Source organism: Elgaria multicarinata, chromosome 6, assembly GCF_023053635.1.
Source record: "Elgaria multicarinata webbii isolate HBS135686 ecotype San Diego chromosome 6, rElgMul1.1.pri, whole genome shotgun sequence".
Lineage (NCBI taxonomy): Eukaryota > Metazoa > Chordata > Lepidosauria > Squamata > Anguidae > Elgaria > Elgaria multicarinata.
Window position 1 is genome coordinate 81,482,935 of NC_086176.1, and position 24,914 is coordinate 81,507,848.

The 24,914-nt window shown below is 38.2% G+C and overlaps 1 protein-coding gene across 8 annotated transcripts in view; it reads left to right on the forward strand.

Moving 5' to 3' along the window:
* Positions 1 to 24,914, forward strand: part of SSBP2 (single stranded DNA binding protein 2) — a 146,129-nt gene that overhangs the window by 113,107 nt on the left and 8,108 nt on the right. For 4 of the 8 annotated variants that reach the window (XM_063129655.1, XM_063129659.1, XM_063129653.1 and 1 more), the window contains 11 exons: positions 2,926 to 2,985; positions 3,905 to 3,971; positions 5,568 to 5,638; positions 8,715 to 8,806; positions 13,588 to 13,636; positions 14,468 to 14,503; positions 17,856 to 17,910; positions 19,193 to 19,263; positions 19,782 to 19,860; positions 22,818 to 22,846; positions 24,557 to 24,655. In XM_063129655.1, the coding sequence (XP_062985725.1) occupies positions 2,926 to 2,985; positions 3,905 to 3,971; positions 5,568 to 5,638; positions 8,715 to 8,806; positions 13,588 to 13,636; positions 14,468 to 14,503; positions 17,856 to 17,910; positions 19,193 to 19,263; positions 19,782 to 19,860; positions 22,818 to 22,846; positions 24,557 to 24,655 (708 nt within the window). The remainder of the gene's footprint in view (positions 1 to 2,925; positions 2,986 to 3,904; positions 3,972 to 5,567; positions 5,639 to 8,714; positions 8,807 to 13,587; positions 13,637 to 14,467; positions 14,504 to 17,855; positions 17,911 to 19,192; positions 19,264 to 19,781; positions 19,861 to 22,817; positions 22,847 to 24,556; positions 24,656 to 24,914) is intronic. The other 4 variants (XM_063129660.1, XM_063129656.1, XM_063129654.1 and 1 more) reach the window with 1 other exon arrangement.

The window sequence follows — 24,914 nt, forward strand, 5'->3', positions numbered from 1 at the left end:
GCTTTTTTACAGCAGGCAGTGTATTGATCCTCAAAGGAACTGATCGCCCACATTTCAGATTAAGTTCCATCCTGAAAAGTATTGAAAGGTTGGAATAAAATGGGCCAAAAAGCCTAGGAAAATGTTTCTAATCTTTTCCCCAATGTTATTAATCCATAGGGGCCTGCAGGTTCACAGCCTTCGCCCCATGCACAGCCCCCCACTCACAACCCCAGCAATCCCACGATGGGACCTCATGGTCAGGTAGGAGGGTATACCAAAGCTCCCATATAAAACACCGTACTTGCAACTGCCATTACAATGATAGTTTGCTCATTTCAAATTTACCATTTTAACTTTCCTTCGCCACTTAAAGTGGTTCATATTTTGAGCCAGACAGATGTTCTGTAGTATTCATTTTTCAGTACCTTTTTAAAAATAATGCATTGAACCACTCTTCGCACCCACTGGCTCCTTTCCCCATATTCTCACCATTTATTTAATAAATTATGTGGTGTTGTTTATTTGTTTGTTTGTCTGATTACTTTCCCAAGATCTGTGTACTTCTAACGTAATTTTGACATCCAATGTGGGGTAGCTAATTTGTCATTATTGTTTACCCAAATATACTCATACATGTCTTTGTCACACATTTTCACTTTGTCTGATTCTGTCATATTTCTGAATATATATTTTTGTATATTGTGGACCAACAATAAATTATTTTAAAACATTATTTCATTGCTACAAATGTAATCATAGTTTGGAAATAGATGCTTTTCAGCTATTGTATGTTGTTAAGCTTGCCGAACATTTGATGCTTACATGTTGGTAAATCAATTCAGACTGTTTTTCATACATTAAATTATTCTTATGGCACCGTTTATTTCCTTTCAAATAAGCATAGAACATGCCTTTTTCTAGATCTTGTACATACCAGTTATTTATCTTTGCTTCTTATTCAAGAATAAAATGTACGCTTGTTGTTTGGGGTCATTGTAAATAAAGCAGTATTTTATTTTATTTTTTAAATGCCTGTACTTCCTTATTCTCAGTACTTTGCAACATAAACCGTTCCAAGATGGAAATGGTAGAGGGCAAGGAGTTTAGGAACGATCAGATCTATGTTCATCATTTAAGAGATTAAGATTGGCTTTCTCACAAATTTAACAATTGAGACTTCTGTGTTCTCCAACTACGTCTGGAATTAGAGGTATCATGGTACATTAGAGGTATCATGGTACATAAGTAATTTTTTAAATCGAGAATAACAGTCAATCTATTAGTATTTTTCATCAGTGTTTCTCTTAATGTTTTGATATAAGATTTCTGTGTGCTGTATGTCAAGTTAGATAATTAAGACCAATGTATTTTTAGATTAGATCTCTTCTTCCTTGCAGTTCTAGCTCAGAGGTTGGCAGCTGTGTAGAGCCCCACGCCATGGCAGTCAACCATGGGCACTTCATACAAGTAGCATCTACTCAGATTACCTGTGAGAGCTCCTCAGCCAGTCTTCAACTAGGCCATTTCTTCTTTATAACCATTTGGATTCAAAAGGCAACATGCTAGCATAAGACTGAAACTAATTATAAGACCCCAATAACAATAACAGGCTGTGGGTTAGATTTATCATGCAGTCAACTGGTGACAAGTCCCTGATAGTGGGCTGGATGTGTGTAGACTGGATTTCTTCTGATTATATCTGGATCTAGGATGTTAGTTGCATCAGTGATTTGGTACAAAGCTCAATTCTTTATAATATAATATATGTATATTGTCTTATGTTTTTTTATTTGCATAGTCAATATATGGGGATTTTTTAAATTGGAAGGCAGTAATATTTATTTTATTTCTCTTATTTTATGGGCAAAGTTGGGTAAACACTTCTGTGTAAACTGCCCAGACAGCTTCAGCTATAGGAAAGCATATAGATGATGATGATGATGATGTTCATTCTGTAAAGGACTGGAGAATAATGTACTATATTGTGTTGCCATGATGATGTGAATCCCTGTCATTACACAACTCAAAGTTGCAAATATAATTATTAGATTCACAATTTTTTTTTACAGAAGTTCACCTTACAAAGGTGCAAGCAATTGCTATAAGAATGAGCACAGCCATTTTTTTGTGACTTCCGTTTTTATGACAAAATGTGCATGATTTCAGAGAGAATGTTTTTTGGGGGGGGGGCTATGAAAATTTCATGAAAATTGAGTCTTTCCCTGCTTCTTGTCCAAGTTCTGGACAGTGATCATAGTCCTGACAGCGCTATTGCAAAAGGTCCCGAAGCTTGTTGATTAAGGCGCTGGAGAACAAAGCAATCTCTGAACAAGCTCACGGAAGCTCCTGAGTCTTGGAAGCAAAGGAACTGTGCAATCCCTATTTTTACCTGGTCAAGCTTTGCAAAGCTCCTAATCTGACTTAAGTAAAGCTTAACACTGTCCTCTCATATATGGTAAACTCTTCCTTAGACCCATCTTCAGCCCTGCTTACAGTTGCAAGGGCTAGAAGAGTGTTTACAGAAAATGTGTAAAGGGACTATGCATATGTTGTAGCTCTAATTGCAAAATTGTTCCTGCTACCCATGAATGTAGGTAAAAGGTTACCATTCCATACAGTGGCCTAACATGCTTGTTCACATCATGGATTATTAAGCCAGGATTCTTGGCTTTAATGTGATGTCTGAACGCGGCAATTCTATCAGTTCTGATGTTAGCCAAGAGCTATATTTGCTTGAACTCTAATGGCTGGGGTGGGGTTCTTGCTTTTCTAAAGAAAGAAATGTAACATTTTCAGTAGGAAGGAAATTTAGTAATATTTGGCACAGTTCAAACAACTTAAGTGTGGGCTAGTATCAAAGTATTGCTTAAATTTAATTAAAACTGCTTCTATCTATGTTCTTAATGTAATTGTCTTTTTTTCCCCCTTGTTTCTTTTTTGTAGCCTTTCATGTCCCCCCGATACCCAGGAGGCCCAAGGCCACCTTTAAGGATACCCAATCAGGTAACAATCCTTTTATTAATAAGAAGCAAGTAGCAAGAAAACACTTAATTAGGAAAGCTAAACTTTTATTCTAACCACAATAATTTAAACATGGTGCAAACTTTATCCAGATATTTGTCTTAATGTCAATCAGACTTTATTACGTTGGGGACATAGGATTTCAATATATTTCACACAGTACCATCTATATAAGATCAAGAGTCTCAAGGTTTTCATTTCTTGTACTTTATCGGTTTGTAGCAGCCGGAAATAGTGCTGTGGCAGCGGAGAAACTGGTTTAATGTGACATAAGTCTTTTGAGGCATTGCTGAAGTCAGCTGTTGTCTTTTAAAAATCTACATAAGCTAGGTTTAATAAGAACCTACTGGACCTCACCCCCCAGCCCTAACCCCACCCACCCCGCCCCAGTAGATAAGTCATAAAAAGTTCCCTGCTGCTTTTTTGTTTATTTTGCTTTTGCCATAAGACAGGTTTATAAAGCACCTCTCAGGGTGAGTTGCATGCTATTTAAAAAAAAACAAAAATATTATTTAATTACATAAAACACATATTGCATTGATTGTATTACATATTATGTTAAAATGTGAACAAAATTAGTGTGGTTGAATATTTATTTATTTATTTATTTATTACATTTCTATACCGCCCAATAGCCGGAGCTCTCTGGGCGGTTCACATGTTGAATACATGTGCTTAAGTTGGAATGTTGGAACTTAATTTGTACTAATTTCCCACTGAACGCATTGGTTTTTTTTTGCAGCATTATGATCCAGGATTAAGTAGTTGGGTGGTCAAAGTTAATCAAAAGGCTACCCATATTTTGAGTCAGACATCATTGTCTTTTATTGCATATTTAAGAAACATCCCTATCTGTTAAAATACAATTAATTTTTTTATGTTGGTGTTTTTTTGTTTATAGGCACTTGGAGGTGTCCCAGGAAGTCAGCCATTATTGCCTAGTGGAATGGATCCAACACGGCAACAAGGTAAAGTATATTATAAATAAATACAACATGTCAAATCAGATATTTTCATAACAACGCTTCACTTGTCAGTGTATTCAGCAATTGGAGTGATGGGTAAAATACGGCACCATTGTGACACGTTAGGTGGGATGCTCCTGTCACTTTTCTATGCGTACTTCATGGGTTTAGGATAAACTGAAGAAAACAACAATCTTTTAATGCAAAAAGGACAGCTGCTATGCCTAAATCTTAAGTTCTGATAATTATGCTTTGCTGTATAAATTGAATCATGAGGATTTTACCTTGCCAGAGTTGATAGGGATTGATTAGAATTTTTATCTGAAAGTGCTAAAAGTGATACAATTTTTTTTACCTACTTTACTACATTTTCCTTTTTAATAAGTTGCTCTTGCTTGGGGGTCACCAGTATCTGGCACTATGTTCAGCAGCTCCCAAGATTTATTACCTGTATTCTTATAAAGGTTTTGAATATTATTATTATTATTATTATTATTATTTATTTATATAGCACCATCAATGTACATGGTGCTGTACAGAGTAAAACAGTAAATAGCAAGACTCTGCTGCATAGGCTTACAATCTAATAAAATCATAGTAAAACAATAAGGAGGGGAAGAGAATGCAAACAGGTACAGGGTAGGGTAAGCAGGCACAGGGTAGGGTAAAACTAACAGTATAAAGTCTGCACAACATCAAGTTTTAAAAGCTTTAGGAAAAAGAAAAGTTTTTAGTTGAGCTTTAAAAGCTGCGATTGAAGTTGTAGTTCTCAAATGTTCTGGAAGAGCGTTCCAGGCGTAAGGGGCAGCAGAAGAAAATGGACGGAGCCGAGCAAGGGAAGTAGAGGCCCTTGGGGAGGCGAGAAACATGGCATCAGAGGAGCGAAAAGCACGAGCGGGGCAATAGTGTGAGATGAGAGAGGAGAGATAGGAAGGAGCTAGACCGTGAAAAGCTTTGAAGGTTAACAGGAGAAGTTTATATTGGATTCTGAAGTGAATTGGAAGCCAATGAAGAGATTTCAGAAGCGGAGTAACATGGTCAGAGCGGCGAGCCAAGAAGATGATCTTTGCGGCAGAGTGGTGAACAGAGTGGTGAATAATAATACTAATAATACTAATAAATATGTCCTATCGTTATATATTATTCAGCACTCCCATAGAGTTAAAGAAATCATAGTAAATTAATAATTCAAAATAAAAACAAAGCGGAGTACATTTCATGGCCTGTTTACAATAAACAGGTTGCTCAGAGTAAATGGTATTATTGTTCATTTATTAAATTCACATATGATTTAAACTAACTTTCTGAAGGAAACGGGTTCTTTATTTTTAGGCAAAGCATGCAAGTGTTGTGTTTGTACTACCTTAGAAGATGCATTCCCCTTTGTGTATGAGAGAAAGAAGAATAGGTGATCTATGGTGCCTGCTACACTTTTGTTGTTGTAAATATTTGCATTTACAATAATTACCAATTTAGGGGAGGGCATCTGCTGTCTGATTATAATGTTTTTTTTATAATCGTAATAGCATTTATAATAAATTAATCTGATGGATTAACCAAAACTTGTAACCCTTAAATATTATTTTGTATCTTTTTCAGGACATCCAAATATGGGCGGACCAATGCAGAGAATGACTCCTCCTAGAGGAATGGTTCCACTAGGACCTCAGGTATATTGTTTGTTTTACAATTCACATGGTTAAATTTATCATAATTCCCTTTTTCATAAGAAGATTGGGCTTTATAGTCATACTACAACCATATCACTACTTGTAGTTGCTATGTATTAAAGCATGATTTAGCCTAAAATATCCATGCTATTCCCCTGAAACCACCCCTTGCTTGGTTAGACCAAGATCCATCTAGTCCAGTATTTATTTTCAACACTGGGCAGTAAGATTTCTCTAGAAGCTTACTGTCCATAGGGCCTGATGAAGATGGGAGTCTCTGTTGTTTGTCTTGTCAGTGTTTTGTACTAAGAAATAATACTGTTTATGTAGATGGATGTTCCATTTACCTATTAACTCCAAGATAGGTAAATGAACCACCATATATAGAAGCAGTATGTTTATGAGTACAAGATGCCTGGGGCAAATTGCAGTAATGCATTGGAAAGGGAGTTCTTTTATTAATATATCCATATTCACAATGTTATCTTTGTAGAATGTAGTTTTAAAAAATCCCCATGAAATTTGGTTAAAATGTAGCATTTATTTTACATTACCTTAACTAAAGTAGTACTATTAAAAGGGAACTCCTTAATGGCATTAGAAAATGGTCAATGAATATTATGCTCCCTTATGAACTGGACGTTTAATGTTGAGTTTATATAACCATTTTTTGCTAGGAAAGTTGTCAATTTTTTTTTTACTTCTTGTTGTCATGCAATACGTATTTGCTGCTAAGCACCCTTAATTTCAAATAAGTTTGTTTTGGATGTTTGAGCAAACTCCGTTGAAACAGATCAAGTTTGGATGACACACCATGGCTTGTCATGGGTTCTTTAACCCTTCACAAGCCATGGTGATTGCGGATGCCATATTGCATATGCAACCTCCACTTGGGGTTGTCATATCGTGCAAACCTGGTGACCATGGGTTGTGTAAAGGATAAACTACAAAACAGACCATAGACTAAACAGAAAAACAGACCATTAGGTTCACACAACACGACAACTCCCAAGAGGGAATTGCATATTCAAAATGGTGGCCACACATGTCATGTCATGCAAAGAGCCCCAGGGTCTGCATAACAGCACTGCTAAGTGAATAGAGCCTAAAATGTGTCTTAAATTGTTAAGAAATAAAATTCTTTAGAATACAAGTTTAAACAGTTTACGTAACGTCTGTTATTACAATCTACCATGATATAGTACAGTAGATATTTAGAAGGCAAGGTTGATAACACTTAATTTCGAGCTGCTGTTGAGATTTTTAAAGGGAACTAATTTTATATATATTAGGACTGAGAGAGAGAGAGAGAGAGAGAGAGAGATATTCCAGAAGATTTCAGTATTGTATGATAGAGGCCAGTTAGCATGATGCAAGGGTGGTTAATAAGTAACAGTGGCTTGTTAACCATCCTGCGCGTGCTGGTTGCATGCCAGTCCAGTTTACATAATTACCTTCACCAAACGCAGCTTCTTGTGTTGACCTAAACCAGCAAGGGTGACTTGTTGGTATGGTTAACAAATCACCCAAAACTCACGGCCTGTTGTAGGCTTCTGTGGGGTGGGTTGCTAACTACTTCAACAAACCATCCTTGCACAATTCAGATGACATGAGAAACTGTGGGAGGCGAACTTGAATTCGCAAGTTGGCACCCGCGGACACTGCAACCCAACATAGCTTGAAGCAGCAGCCAGGCCCCTCTCCACCGTGCCTGGGTCCAGCTCCAGCTGAGAGCCCCCTCCCTCCTGCTACCAACTGTCTCTGCAGAGGCCACCAGTGAGGGAGGAAGCAGCAGCCAGGCACCTCTCCACCGTGCCTGGGTCCAGCTCCAGCTGAGAGCCCCCTCCCTCCTGCTACCAACTGTAACTGCTGAACTTTGCAACTAAGATTGTAGTGCCTGAATTTGCTTTCCTTTTCCCCCTCCCCCTCCTCCCTCCCAATCCCTTTTCCTTTTGTGTCATGTCTTTTAGATTGTAAGCCTGTGGGCAGGGACTGTCAAGAAATACTTTTGTAAGCCGCCGTGAGAGCCTTTTTTGGCTGAATGGCAAAATCCTTAAATAAATTAATAAATAATAAATAAATCGTGCAAATCAGGTCTGAGTCTCAAGGCCACATTAATTGTTTGTGTGTCACTGTGATTGGGGCATAAATGCTAGAACATGGATTTGTTGAATAGTCTCATCCAGTGAAGTGTATTTACAACATTTGTTTCAAATTTGTTACAATCAAAGTTTTATCATGATTATTCTTGCAGAATAGACAATACTGGCCACTTTCAATCACTCATAGATTTGCTTGCCTTTACTTCTCAAAACATTCAGCTTGTGGAAATATATATCATAGTATTTGATTAGTAGAGTTCTTATAGTCAAAAATACACGTGGGATACAATGGTCATGTTACAATTATCTACAAAGAGTGTGAGATTGTAGCTGATTTCAGTTTCTCAGATAGTACAATTTCCACCTTCTGTTGCTGTATGTGACAGGCTGAATATACATTTTGGTTTTGAATAAAACATGGTATTAGACTTGCCATAGGCATTTCAATACATTTCCTATCTTCTAAGTAATTTTCCTGCTCATTGCTGAAGATTGCTTATTAAGTAAACATAGCAGTCATCTTATTTGGTGTAAGTCCAGGCTTCTAACTCTAAAGTTACTAAAATCTAACATTAATTAAGATAGCTGACTTTAAAAGCTATTCTATCTGAATTCCTTAAAATATTTTTAGAATATTAAGTCAGCTTTCATGAAATTGCTTTTAAATCTGTCCCTTACTGACAATTGCATTAGCTACCATAAATGTTTCAATCTTCATGAATCAGTTAACATTTGTAAATGTGCTTACTATACATCCATTGTTAAGGTAATAAGACTATTAGGACATCCTTAAGAGATTTTTTTTTAAAAAAAAATCAGCGATAGTGTAGAAATTGTTCTTAAAGTCAAGCAACTAAACTCCTGAAAATGAATGGCACTGGCCTATCCAATCACCAGATGTGTAGGAAAGTCATTAACATGCTTTCCTTTCTTTCCCCCCTCCTCTTTGGTTTTGTTTTTTTGTTTTGTGGTAGTCTGACCCTTGGTTATCATTGCAGAACTATGGAGGTGCAATGAGACCCCCACTGAATGCTTTAGGTGGCCCTGGAATGCCTGGTATGAACATGTGAGTAAAATAATATGTTACGGAAATATTTACGGTACGGATGATATTGTTTTCAATTAAAGCTAATGGCTGTAGTGTCTGTGCATGCATGTATATGCACACATTTGCACACAGACACATTGATTAATTGGTTAACATTTCACAATTGTGGCAAAAGTATTAGAATACCAACATGAGTTTGCTATTCATCTGGCATCAGCTGAAGACTCACCTGCAGACTTTTTTACAAGCCACAATCTAAATATTTTGTGGCTGTAAATCCAGTTTTCTTGTTGTGTGTTGTATTGGAATCCAGTTTCTATTGCTAATGTTGTCTTATTTAAAATATTTTGAATAAGATTCAACATCTTATTCAAAATCTAGCAAAGCAAACAGAAGAGAGTTCAGGGGTTGTTGTTGTTTTTAAAGTGGGAATAATTTGGCTTTCATATATCTTACTTTCTCTTCCCATTGGTTTTATGGTAGTCTAAAATAGTAATTTAAATGTATTAAGTGGGTTTTCTTTGTTCATGGACTTTGTAGATAACAATCATTTGTGTTTTTACTTTTGCAAGGCAAGATATTTGAATACTAATATTTATACATGACTTTGTTTGAAATATATATTGCTCCACCACTCTTCCATTACAGCACAGACCTGTATCTGTTCATCCTAGCTATCAGCTACACCTGTAGTGTACTTTGGATCCTGACTTTCCATTTATTTATTTATTTAATTTTTATACTGCCTAATTGCTGAATCTCTCTGGGCAGTTCACAAAAAAAATATGAACAGAAGGGCTTCTTCCATACACAGAAGCCATTTGTTCATGCGAATGGATCCTGTAGCAGGATGCAATTCAGGGCCCACAGTTTTTTGGACTACAATTCCCATCAGCCTAAGCCAGCATGGCCAGTGGTCAGGGACACACCAGTTTGCCTACCCACCCCACATACAAGGGATGGAAGGTACTTTTGTCGATTTCCCCTCCCTAAACGGTATACGTAGAGAGACCCAAGGAATGATATTCATTTTGGAGAATCAATCATTTGTAATTCTGGTATAGTTAAATACTACTGGCTTCTGTACAATCCTAGAAGCTGCTCTATTTTTCTTGAAGCCTGTCTTTGCAGTAGGTCAGTCAATATCAAAGGGAACAGAGGCCGAGTTTGCAAGGAAACTTAAGTTTTGTTTCTGTAGTGGTAATATGCAGAGCTCTCATACCTAGAAGGGAGGGTAGATGATGACACAATGACCTTCTATTTCTGCAAAATCTTCCATGCTTAGTTCTTGCTGTCATATGGCCTGAATCACACGGTCTCCATCCTTGGATGCAGTAGAGGTTTGCAACAGAATCTGAGCAGAGCAAATGTGGGCCTTCATACTTGGATTATTTGCCTGATGTCCCTAGGGGTGCATCTATACATACACTGTGGAAATTGCTTCTCCCATATAGGTTATCCAGAGGAAGGTGTACAGACAGAAACAGTGGGGTTGAAGGAAGCTACGGCAGAATTAACCCAATGAATAGTGCTGCCTGCACATTATGACATAGCTTGTGTCAAAACAGGTTTTTGACAATAGATTGGAGATTTTGTTCCAGATTTGTTTTCATGTGCTCCCCCTGAGTGTGCAGATGACTCTCAAAGGCCTTTTTTTTTTAACAGTGAGGATATGTGGTGAGGATAATTTAGTCTAACTGCAAAGGTCCCTCCACTCCCTCAGGGAGGTTTGAGTAACAATGGTCCTGGCACAAAGACAGAAGGCTCCTAGCACTAACAATGAGACGGTATTATGCAGGAGTTCTCTCTTGTCTTCCTTATCCTTATCGGATTTTCTGCATTACAAAAAAAGAAGTGGTGGGAAACACTGGAGAATTACAAGTGGATGACTCTGTCTGGACTCCCAGTAAAATTTCATGAGTGAGGCAAGTTGATTGCATGTTAAAAGTCTCATCTGGAAGTACCCTACATGTTGATGGCAGTGTTAGCCTCCATTATGCCAGAAGACTTGTGGTGATTTACGGAGCCTTCTAACAGTTTTCACAGTTATTTCCCTCCGGACCCTCTCAGAAAGAGAGAGTGGGAATGTAGTGTTCCCTGAACTTCTGTCTTCTTCCCATGAGGATTGTGGAGCACAGTTGTTATTTCTGGAAAGTCTGCATCTCAGCACCAGGGATAGGTTACAGTAGAGAATATTTTGAATATTCAAGATGTGGTGGGGGGACACCATAAGTAGTCTTTATGTGTGAACCTGGTCAGGATAATTCGTTGGGGTGGTTAACAAGCCACCTGCAACACTAAAACAGCCCATAGATTCTGGGTAGCTTGTCAACCATCCTAACAACCCACCCCCACTGGCTCTATACATAACAACAAATTATGACATGCCCCAGCTATGGTTTGAATATTCAAAATGGCAGCCTCTGCTGCAACGAGAAGCCCCACAGTGGCTTCTCATTATGTGTGAAACAGTTCAGAGCCTATAACTGAATTTGCCTTATATTGAGAAAAATGTTTCTTTCATAGCTCTTGAAGTTGATACTGGTTCTTAAAAGATTTCTCACCTAGCCTAGTATCTCTGTGTGGGGCATCATTTGAAGAAGCTGACCTGATTCACATGACACAACAGCACACTATGGATTAATTTACCTATGGGGTGCTATCATGTTTTAGCTGATTTTAGGGTTTGTTTTAGGATTATTTGATGGTTGTCTAACCCTCAAACAACCCCTGCCACCCGACTTCGCATGACACAACAAGCCACAGCAAGCCAGGCACCATACAAACAAGATGCCTGCGGATACCCAGCATGACACAACAACCCCTACTACAGTGGGCTGTCGTGATGTGCGAACAGGCTTCTTGAATTACGTAGCCACCAAGTTCAACCGTTACTACCTAATAAACAACTCCGAGAATTTACTTGCCTACTTTTTTTTTCATTTCATGAACACATGCTGAAAGGCAGATATGTATGACAGACAGCATACATCAGTGAAACATCAGAGGCTTGTGGCATGTTAGGGACTAACAAGCTTGTGGTATGAGTTTTCATAAGAGTCTTATTTCATCAGGTGCAGTGGGAAATCATCGCCCAAAAGACTTCAGATGTGCTGTAGTTGAGCTGCTGTACTAATATTTGGCTGCTACTCTCCTTTTAACTATTTATAAACTAATGTTGTACTGTTCTCTCACACAGAGAAGATTTAATCCTCCCCTTTTCCCGAACTTACAAATAAGAATGGGTTGCACTGGAAATTTTCTATATTTAGGGCAAATACAAAATTTGAAGAAACTCTCAGATAGCTCTTGGCTTTAAAATATAGGCAAATTCTTGTGGAGATTTTGTTACATAACACTAAAGAGATGTGGATAGGGTTTCAAAAATATAGTAAAGATAGAAACTAATTTGCATTGAGGGTCCCAGAACCTCAATAGATGTGGCAGAAAAGAAAATTGTTAATAAATTATTGTACCAACAGTACACACCAACAAGAATACAAAAACTGTATAACAATGGAAGGCAAAATATTAGCAGAGTGGGGGAAATTTAAAATAGATTTGGTACTTGTATGTAAGTATATATTTCTAGGGAGAAGTAGAAGGTATTAAAGATATAATTGATTGTGAATCTTATTTAGACCCATTTCTTATATTACTGGGAAAAGTTAAAGATGTCATACCAAAAGAAACAAGATTGCGGCATTGTAATTGATATGCTGTTTGAAGCTCAGATACGGTGAAAGTAATCCTATGGCTGAGGGCCATTGGATTGTTTCGAGACAGGGCTCTGACCTTGGAGACACTAAACCATGCTCTTCTCTCTCTCCTCCTCATAGTTGGCACAAAGATAACTGCGCTGTCTAACTCTTTGCACTCGGAAACCTGACCATTGGAGACTGGAAAAGGGGGCAGTCCTGGGGGAGGGGGGGAGGCTGGGGAAGTTACCTTATGCAACTTCCTACGCTCACCCCAGCCTCCTTTGCTCCTGTCCCAAAGCACCGTGAAATCACCCATCTAGCAAAATACAGGCTGGCCCTCCTCCTGGCTCTAGTTGCTTCACATTAGGATACTCAGTAGGCTCCAACTTTGGAGTCTGCCGACTATCAAGATAGGATTGCACCCTTATTGGTTGCTACTGAAAACATTAAAAACTTGCAACAATCCAGAAGTGGCAGAGGAAGATATGACAGAGAGTGCTAATATATAAATTGACACTACAAACAAACATGGGATAGTTTAATATTAGATGGCTATAAAACCCCTCAACAGTTGGGAACCATTCATTGCATACTGGAACTTTAAATGCCGTATGAAGATGTCCAGCAAGAGGTTCCAGCTGTGGTAGAGCATTAGGAGGAAAGCCTGCCTGCATTTTTTCCCCTCCTACCGCAGTTAAGTTCTTTATCTTGTCTGAATTTTATTTTATTTATTTATGTTTCCTTATCGCCCAATAGTCAAAGCTCCTTGGGCAGTTCACAATTATTAGATTACATCAGGTGTCTCTGAATTATATTTTCAAGCAAGTCTATTTGATCTTAGACTGTGTTACTGGTCTCTGTATTAAGTTTTTATTTTATATAGTTGTGATTAATTTTTATCATGCCTGTAATATTTAAAATATTTGCATATTATGTATGGCTTTCATCTGTAATTTTACAATAAAATAAATATATTTAAGAATGTACTGTTTTAAATTTACACAGCAGAGTAACTAACTTTGAGTATTAAATAGCGTATTGATTCAGAAGCCAGAACTGTGATCATTTATATTATTCATGTGATCATTTACGTTGTAGGGGTCCAGGAGGTGGTAGACCTTGGCCAAACCCTACAAATGCCAATTCAGTGAGTATATATCAAAATGCACTGAATGTCGTCCTAGTAGTAGTAATACATGTATACTGCTTAATATAATAATGTTTCTAAGTGGTTATTGTTATGTGCCTTCAAAAATGAACAAAACAACTTAAAGCACCTCATTGTTGCTCGTGTTATAATTTTATCTGCATAGACACCACCTGATTCAAGAATACTATTTATGTTCCCCTGCCCTCTGAAGTGGGTGGTTTCACATCAGAGGTTGTCCCTAAGTATTAATTTCTCTCTTCCTTGGAGCACCTGGGCCCATTTGACTTCTTCTTACTTTGCATTTCACCAGATGATAAGCGTCCTCCTATTTGGCAATAAGGCAATTTAATGATCTATTATCTGTTCATTATAATTATGTAGTTATTACTGCTTTATTTACGTTATTATGCTGCCATGGCATGTTTATTATTTTTTAGTATTTAGTTCTTTGGTTTTTTACTTTGTTAGCTGCCTTTGGTAGCTTATATATAAAGATGGGGTAAAATACTTTTAATAAAAACACTTTTCCCCATTGTGTAAAGTCTTAATAAAGTGTGGCTAATATTGTCCCATTCTTGCATTGATTTATCATATATAGCATTCATAATTGCAAATGTGTTGTGGCAACAATTGCTAAAATGGAAACACAATAGTAAAATACCCATCTTCAGATTTCCTTAATGTGATTTAATTGGTTGAAATTATGGTTACAGTTACATAGTTCTTTCTCTCTAGAATCATATTTTAAAATTAAGTAAATATTGACAAACTCTCTCTTTTCCATCTTAAAGGAAAAAATAGCTTACTTTGTTTCCTTTTGGCTTTTAGATACCATACTCTTCTGCATCGCCTGGGAATTATGTAGTGAGTATGCGTGTCTGTGTGTGTCTGTATGCGCATATATGTGTGTACTCATTAGCATAAATGTATTTTAGTTAAGTTGTCCAGATGTTGAGGAAAACCCATGTGTATTGGTTGAGAAGTAAACATCTGATCTGTTTTGTGTCATTGTGTCTGCCGTATATCTGTAGTACATGTGTTGATGTTCATTAGTAAAACAGTTAACAGTATGGCCAAAATTACCCTGAATGTTGGGTTTTGCTTCAGCATATGTTCTCTAACTGGTACAATGCATACTCTTCAGTAATGAAGCAATAAAATCAGCTGTTTTAAGGGACACAATAATGGCTTGGCTTTTGGAAATTGCATTTGAAGGGCCCAAGAAGTATAGTCAAAAATAAAATGTTGTGGAATATTTTACTTTGTTCTTAATTACCTGAGAACTACATTTACCATACTTCCCCTCTTTTATTGTTTTGCTTTAACAACTATTACTTTCCTTAAATTGAATGGGACTGAAAAGTCTGAACTCAAAGCTCTCTGGTGATGGAATCTCTTTTCTAATCAATATTGTGTCATGTGTTGGGCACCGTTGACTATTTCATCAAACATAGTTGGTTATTTTTGGCGACTACAGAGTCTCCTGGCAAGAGCAACCAACGCAGCCGGCAGAACTTGCAATGGCTCTTGGGGGCCACATTCCAATGCTGGGCTTTGCCGAAGACGAACAGGAAGGGCCAAAGGCAAGAGACAGTGCCAAAATACAAAAAAAAATCAGCATATTTTAGCTGAAAGTTCTTGCTGCCAGTGACTAAGCCTTAGGCCTGGGGTTCTGCACTTCTGCTTTAGGAAAATACATTTTAACTTGGCCACTGAGCTTCGAGCCAACAATTCATAACCATGTTGGGCTCTTGGACATCCCTTGGAGACCATATAACACTGGTTTTAATTTTTTTACACTGGCTACCAATTCCTTTCTGGGCAAAATATGAAGTTCTGGTTCTTACCTTTAAAACCCTACATGGTCTAGGTCCAAGCTACCTTAGGGACCTAAACCATGTAGTGCTGCAGTGCCAGAGGACCTTTCCTTTGCCACCCCTCCTTTGTGGAATGACCTGCCAGATGAGCTGCGCCTGCTGACTTCTTTGAATGTCTTTAAGCTGGCATTAAAAACTCTTATTATTTCGGAGAATCGTATTGCTGACTGTTATATATTGTCTTATGTTGTGTTGTTTTATTGATTGTTTTGTACTGTTTAAATTGTTTTTAACTTCGTATGATGCCTAGAGTATTTTGTATATAGGTGGGATATAAATTGAAGAAATAAATAAATGAATAAATGTTAGGTTGGCATACTTTCTGTAAGCAAGTACAAGCATGCCACCTAAGGCATGTGAGAGAGGGTAGTCTCATTGTCCAGAGTGGATTGTTGATCACTGTTCATGCATTTGAGTGGTTTTAGCTGGGTATTGTAGGTGTCAAGTGGTGGACTGTTTTCTCTTCTGAGTCTGTCCTGTAATAAATTATTGCTGGGCACCAGTCTGTCCCTGTCAATATGTTGTTGTTTTGCTTTGTTGGGTGGGTTTTGAGATCTGAGAAAAGCCTGATTTAAATCCTTAAGTTGTGAGTCTTTGTCAAATGACTCTGAACAGATATAGGGATTAGCTTTAGACCAGCCTTCCACAACTTGGTGCCCTTCAGATGATTTGGACCTCCCCTTCCCTCCCCCACTTCAATTCCCATGGCCAGTGGTCAGGAATTCTGGAAGTTATAGTCCAAAACATCTGAACAGCAACAGATTGAAGAAGGCTGCTGTAGACAATGGATTTTGTGGTGTGTCCTGGAGGGAAGCTGGAAGCACATAACTATATCTAAAGGTCAGTAGGTTTCCAGTATAAGATGCTTATATGTAGTTGCACAGTAGTGTCCAGAAGGTGAACCTGTTTTGTGGACCGGCATATAAAAAATATTTTTTTAAATCTGCTTTACTATTGTGAGTATTGTATAATGCTTTTTCTAGTGGTCAGAAGTGCAAGTTGTTCCCAAAATACAAACCTGATTGTTTGCAGTCTGAAAAATAAGAATCCAATGTTTTTGGATGGCCGTGGTAGCCATGGTAACCATTATAGTCATTTGAGCCTTGCCCTCCACTTGCTGTTTTGGGTGCTGTGCAGCCTAAGCACTCTAGGTGCCCTGGCTGAAAGATGGCTAAGGAAAATTCTCAAGTGTGGAGTTTGTGTACATGATTCCTGCCTGGCTAATAAGCTCAGACCCATTGGCCTGTTTTAGAGGGGGTTTTCTTTACCTTTTCTTTTCATTTACTAACTTACACTTCCGCATACTTCAGGAGTTGTACAAGTATGTAGAAACCATGGTCATATTTAGTTGTGCCCATTTCACTTACAGACTTACAGGGCAGGAGTCCCCAGCCTTTATGGTCCCATGAACATATCTTAAATTTAGTAAGATTGCTGTTGGCACCGTTACAAAATGGCTGCTGTTGGGGCATGGGTAATCGCGTAATAGCTAGAAAGTAAAAGTCAGAAATAATGGATTGTCATGAATTTGCATGATTTTTACATGGGATCTTCCTTCTGTACACTTGTCACCGTCAAATGAAAGCTTACTTGTTGATTGCATAAAAATCACAAATCCAGCACTTGCCAGTGCCACTATGGCTCAAATACAAGAATCTAAGAAGCAGATCCACGTAGATATTCATGATTTTTACAACAAAAACACCATCATATCATAGAACTTATCTGTAGACACAAAGATAAACTGTGAATTGATGGTGGAGGGTTTTTTTGGTGAGTATGGTGGGAGTTCCTGTGTGTGTGAGAGAGAGAGACACTGGATCTGTGTGTGCATGTGTGACTGTGACTAAAAAGAGGAGGAGGGTTGCCTGGCACTTGCAAAGGGAATAATGCAGTTTTAAATAGTAACTAATTTAGTTAAGGCTTTAAATGGAAAGTAGACCTCAGTGGAATGGAGGCAAATGCCAGCTTAATGCCTAATGGTGATGTTGGGCAATGAATTTGGGGAGATCTAAGATAGTGGCCACCAGCCGCCACTAGGAGCCAAGTGGCTCTTACATAAAAATGTTGGGTAACTAACTGGCTGGGGAAGGGGACTGATTGGTAGCAGGAAGTGGGAGGAGAAGTGTTGCCTTGTAGGCAACTTAATAGGTCTCTATGGGTAGAACTGCACCTAAGGGCAACAGTTTGGAGAACATCATGATAGCCCTCAACTCTCTGAACTCCCTGTTAGACGGAATGAATGATTAAACAAAATATGTATGTCCTATTGAATTTTCTTGACTTCACTCTGTGTGTGTGCATGTGTATTAATTATTGGTTTGTTTTTTGTATTTTAGGGTCCACCAGGAGGTGGAGGTCCACCAGGAACACCCATCATGCCTAGTCCAGCAGGTAACCAACTTTAACTAGCGGATGAAAGGGCAAAGTAGTATTTTTTTAAAAAAAACACTAAGAGAAATAATGGTAATACATCATTTTTACACAACATTACACAACAACAAAAATGTGAAGGTGCAAAATAAATTAAGGTGCATTAATCAAAATAAAAAATATTTTTTGCTTTGCATTTCAACAATGATTTTAGCATTATGAATCACTTCCATACTTATCTAATCTGTTAGGTTTTGGATGCCCTTCATTTACGTAGATGTTAGATGTAATTTTTTTAGTTTTATGAACCATTCTCTCAATCTGGATACATCCTTAGTTTTCCAATAATTCACACAAATTATTTAGGAACAGCAACACCTAATTCCCTCAGAATGCCTTCTTTAACATATGATAGTAAGACTATCTTCAGCTCTAATGTCAGAATAACCTTCAATATGTTTTTATTGAATTAACAACATTGCCTGAAAACGTTTAGCTTTAATGCAAGTCCACTAAAAACCATGTAAACTCTCCTGTTTCCTTACTACAATTCCAGGATGTCCCATTATTATTTCCTTCCGTCTTAGACTGACCTGGTTAACACAATCACCATGGCTTAAACTGTGGCGCATGGCAGGGGTCATTTGCCTAATCATCTGCCCGGACACAGCTTGTCATGCTGTCTGAACCCAGGCAGCATGGCTTGTTGGAGGGAGAAACAACTCTCTTAATTAACCCAACATTAGCCCATGGGGTATCCCCAGTGCAAAATTGTGTGTGGATTTTAATTAGGTCATCACCAATTTCCCTCTACCTCTTCAGTTCCTCCATTGTGAGAGCACCAATCTTATTTCCCCTTGTCATTCTTTTTACATAAAGAAGGGTGCTTAATCATGAACTGCAAATAAAGCCAATATGGTCCAGCAGATTTTAGCAGCCTTTAGCCTGAGTAATCTGGATTCCAGTCTGTGTTCAATTATTTTCCACATTAAATGACGGAAACCACCGCTGGTACCTATGCAGTATTCCCCCCCCCCCCCCCGTTTTTCTTTTAAAACTTGCACCTCAACAAATTCTGGCTCACAATCAGTCTAGCAAAGGGCTGCTTATAAGCAAAATATACTCCAGTTGATTTATTGGTTTTTACAATAATGCATAGGTCCACTCTGAAAGTAATTCTGGAATGAGTTCTTCTGTTGTACTATTGGAACTGTCAGAGTGCCTCTTTGAATAACAGTTCATTGTATTCATTGATTCTTTCCCACTGCAACTGCTTGATCTTCTAAAAATCCTTTTGTTTCAGATTCAACCAACTCCGGAGACAACATGTACACTTTAATGAATGCAGTACCTCCTGGACCTAACAGACCTAATGTAAATATTACAAATAAATACATATATTTAAATTGTGCAGCTTGTCCGTAAGCACCGAAATACAGAAAGTTTTTGTTATATATCTTCTTTCTCTTCTCCCTTCATGTAGAACATAAATTATAGACACAGGGGCCACATCCAGCATTGCTTCACTGAATTTTCACTAATATAGAAGTGTTTGCAGTTGCTGCATCAAGGCAATGATGTTAACAAAAATATTGCTCATGTCCATATCTGCAGCTTAGATCATTTCCTAGCTATTTACTAATTTTGGCAACAGTGGGCAGTATCCAATGTGACACCTACCGCTAACATAAATTACACCGTTGCTAGCATAAGTGACCTTTAGTACAACGCCAGTAGTGTTTGGCCCAATATTCTGAAATAAGATTGTTATTCCTATTCTTATTCCAATCTAAGGAGTTGTACAATGCAGCATATTCTTTACCATATTTTCCCTTTGATGTTAATTACTTACTGGTATATTTTGTACTATGATACATTTTCACTTTTTGCAGTTTCCAATGGGACCAGGGTCTGATGGCCCTATGGGTGGTTTGGGTGGAATGGATTCACATCATATGAATGGATCATTAGGTAAGGATCTTGACCTTTTTATTGTCTGCTGGGCAACTTGTTCAGAAAGCCTCTTTTTGAATTCTTCCATCACATTTACACATTTTCCTCTGGAGTCAGAAGAGATAAAAATTCAAACTAAGATCCTCAAGTTGCTAGCAAAAGGCTGAGAGCTATCCAAAGAATATATTTTGGCTCTTCGGCTACTGGGTTCACCCACTTATGTTTTATATATTAAGCAGCATTTGCTTTAGAATTATTATAAAAGTCCATGGGGAGAAACCCCTAACATCCTTGCATTTTTTAGTAAGTCCCCTTGACAAATGAAAGACCTGTGACTTTCCCAAAAGTTTAGAAACCTTGGCATTTCTCTTTTTTAAGTCAACGTGTTTACTTCACCTTGCTCTTAGAACCATGGCCATGAATAATTTTAGGAGGATCAAGCATAACCTATGCTTCAACCTAGAATAAAAAAAAACTCAGGGCTGAGATGCAAAACCAAAATGTTTAAAAAATGACAAAGCCTATTTAAGCTGAGAGGAAAACTTCCCATTTAGCAACTGAGGGGAGGGTTGTATGCACATTACTGTTTCACTTGTGGTGTCTTCTTCCTTGAACTCATCTAAAATAACATGCCTATTTGCTAGAGAAGCTACAACAGATCAACAAATAGATGGCAAACAAAACTGTGTATCCTGTTCATGGCAAATGAATTAGACGCCCTTTTGCCCTGAGCGGGGATCAAACAATAGCCACCACTAGCACAGTGGTTATGAAAGCTCAAACAAGCACGTACTGTTATGCTAGCAGTACATCATGACCAAAAGCAAAAAATTAAGAACTAGAGATAACGAATAGGTCAAGAAAACATATGTGTCTTTTAAGAAGATGCACATATAATAAAATTACATCAAATATTGGGTCAGAATGAGTAACAGCTCAAATCCCAATGGTTGCTGAATATAGATAGCCAGTGGCTGCATTTGGACATCACGATAGCCCATGATGGATTAATAACCTACTCACAGTAGCTTAATAGCCCACAATCCCCCTGCCACATGAGTAAACACATAAGCTACTGTGAATAGGTTATTAAGCTACTATGTGTAATTTGGCTCACCCCCTCTGTCTTGCTGCAGTCCTCATGCCTAAGCAGTGGCGCTGTTTCACCTCTGAAGCACTGGATGTTTGCAGGATTGGGACAAAATTTCATACACAGCCTCACCCAGTCAGGAGGTACCTGATCCACCATTAAACCCTGCACGATAACTCACCAAGGAGGGAAAATCCCGAAAAGGGAGAGATGCCTAGAAAACTTTGGACGTTTGCAGGATCAGGACCAAACTCCACACACAGCCTTTCCTAGTCAGGAGGCACGCAGTCCACCATTAAATCCCTCTGCATTTACTCCAGAGAAGCAAAATCCCAGGTACCCCGAAACAGGGGAGATGCCAATAACACCTTGAGTATTTGCAGGATTGGGACCAAACCTCGTAGCTTGTCTACTCTACACTGATGGCTTGGTCGTGTTAACATGTTCCTAAACAGTAAGCAAGCAAAGGGCAGAGTGGAAGCTGTTTTGACTGCTCTTGCCACACAGCTCTGTAGCCAGCTAAAATAACCCACGGTGACTGCCACACAACACAATAACCCACTCTGCAGACCATGTTTTATCAGAGTGGGTTATTCCCACAGGACGACACATTAATCCATGATGGCATAATTAATCCATTACGGATTATCGTGATTTCTGAACCTAATCGGTCTGTTTCAAGAGGTCTTCAACAAAACTTCAGCAATCTGTGCACTTACTGTTACATGAGCGCTACATCACAAAATATGATATGCCTATTCAATAGGAACACTAACACCAGTGTTAAGGACAGAAATATGAGAGCAAATATTTCAGATGAGGATGTTGGTGATAAGCTTAACTGTGTCACAAGAGACTAAAGAACTTGAAGCATTCAGGTCAGAATTGGATATTTTCTCTAGAACATTTTAGTCCAAAATTGTCATAGACAACTATAAAAAGCCATATTTGTTTCTTTATTTTAGAATACTTATTAGCCGCTTTTCAGCTATAGCTCTCTGAGGAGTTTACAGTGATTTAAAACACACACACACACACACACACACACACACACAAACCATCTTTAAAAAACCTCTGCTATGGATTTTAAATTTAAAATAACTCTTCTTTTAGCCCTTACAGATATTTGAAAAACATTATTTGAACACTGTGCTATTTAAACTGCCATAAAAATTAAAACTGGTTTTATAACCATTAAGAACGCAATCCTATGTTATGCGCCCTGGCTACTCAGAAGCCTCCAAACCTTGCACCTCCTGCTCTGCATTTTAGCCCCAGTCTCCTCCCCTGCCTGGGAACCACCCTTTTCCCTTCCTTTGAGCTTTCATTTGCAAGCTCTTAACACCAGCCAGCACAGTTCTCTCCATGCTGGCTGCAAGGGGGTGGGGGGCGAAGCGCAGTTTCCTGGCTCTGATCTTAGAGCCCTGTCCCGCAGACACTGACTAGGAAATCTAGGATGCTCCTTAAGTCCCTCTCCTTTATCTTTACCCTAACATAGACAGAAATCTCAGATCTCATAAAGCAATCTCTCCCTGTACTTTTTTGGGACCGCATAAACTAGAACTTTTTCTTGCAACAGAAGACGTTTGTGTTTGTATCCATGGAGGACCTACTATTTGAGAATTTAATATTATAGTATAATGACTGGAGGATCTCTGTATTTTTGTATTTTTTTAAATCCTACATTCCTAGTCAATAAGACAGTCTTGCCATGTACACTTAGATCTCACTCTTCAGATAAAAGTCTGAAGAGGAAAGTGAACACTCCTAGATAAGGAAGAGTGAGATGCCTAAAACTAATAGTGGCAGAATAGAAAATGTGTTCAGTTTTTGGAAAATGCTGAAATGTTTAACTGACTAAACTGAGTATCCATTTTAATTTAAGGCTCAGGAGACATGGACAGTATCTCCAAAGTAAGTATGCATTTGATTTTTAATGTATTGTTTTTCACTAAACAAATTTATTATAATTGTTAAACACTTTTTAAAAATGTAGTTTAAGGTGAAGTAGTTATTGATTAGCAACACTTTGAGGGCATTGTGTAAGCAAAATTATCATTTATAGGAGGGTAAAACCTAATCTTGATCATCCATAGTAGCTGTTAAAGAGATCTGTTTATTGATTTCCCTGAATATAATGATGGGCTCTAATCCCTTATCCTATTTTGTGAATGACTGATTGTATCAGAATATAATTGGTTAAATTGCATATATTCAGGGTTGATGATGCAAACATAGGCCATCATGATCCAGACAACCTCCCAAGGGATTGCCACATCCAAAAAAGATGTTTGCCTTATCCTGAAACCACAATATCCCCACCATTGCCACCAATTTACTATCTCACAAACTATTTTCTAAATTTTCCCAAGTTCCAAAAGCAGCTTGTCTCATGTTACCAGTGCATGGGAGTGCCATGTTGCCTCCACTAGTTGCTCTCTTGATCAGACTCTCTTCTCATGCAAGACACAATTCACAGAGATAGAATCTATAAATGGGCAGGCAGAAAGTAAATCAAGTTTAGCTGCTAGGTCGCTAGATGATTTTTGTTCGATCGGCTAGGGTTTCTGAATCCCAGTTATTTCTCCCAATTATTTAAAAATAGTAAAAACAAAAAGGCTCCCTCACACCCTTATAACTGTTAGAATTATTGATCTGTAGAGACACAGAAGTAAATTTGTACCTAAATATATAGATCATCCCAAGACCTATTCAGGTGTTATATAATTAATGAAACTCATCATGCGAGCAGGAATGGCAGGAAGGTATTCAAATGTCTCTCCTTGCCTTAATGCAAATTGCTGCTGCTACTGCCATGATACAGTGCAATCAAGGGGATGCGGAATGAGAAAGGCCAACCCTCACACATAGTTTGGCGGATTGTTTGATTTCTGGTTAATCAAATGTTTAGCATGATGTGTGAACCAGGAACTCTGGCTTGTCTCTCCCCTGACAAGTCATAGTCATCACCCACAATTTGTTGTTGAGTTATGACTTTGACTTAGTATGATGTGCACAATATGAACAAGCTGCCCTGAGCCTCAGGCTCACATACGCCCCTCTCTCCTTCTACACAGCCTGGAGGTGGGTTCAGAAGCTTTTGTAAGGGGGCATTCATAGTTTTGGTTCATAGCCAGAGGTATCTTATTTCAGAGGCCTATGCTACTACCATGTAAAATCCTAACCTGAGATAAAGGTTAATTTCATGATATGGAAAATGTTTGGGCCTGTCCAGTTGCATACTACAAAAGGTATGCATGTATATCATTGATGTGATATGATGTGCACACACACACACACAAATATATGGGTGATTGGTGTTGTCCGGGTTGATAGTCATCCATTAATGGTGCACTGTGCGTGTGCATAAGCACATGTGGGTTCTAGGGGCAGGACTTTTCTTCCTATATGGTATTCCTCTGTGTACATGGTAGCAAACATAGGATAACCCATGCTTGGAAGCCTATTTCTGCATTTGGATCACCCTTGAGGTTTGAGGTAAAAGTGCAGTGTTGCAATGCTGCTGGGATTTATATTTTCATTATGACATGTTAGAGGTTGTTCTGAAACATTCACAAATGAGTTTAAGCATATACTGTTGACTCTCCTGTTCTGTTCAAATAGAACTCTCCCAGTAATATGAGCATGAGCAATCAGCCCGGGACCCCTCGAGATGATGGTGAAATGGGGGGAAACTTTCTAAATCCTTTTCAGAGTGAAAGTGTAAGTACTGTGTTTTTATATTTGCTACTTAACAACTTTCACATCTGCAACCAATGTTCAGTTCCAAGTTATAATTTCAAACCTAATCATTTACCACATCCATGTACAACCTGTCTGGCTTTTATTTATTTATCTATTTATTACATTTTTATACCGCCCAATAGCCGAAGCTCTCTGGGCGGTTCACAAAAATTAAAACCATGATAAAACAACCAACAGGTTAAAAGCACAAATACAAAATACAGTATAAAAAGCACAA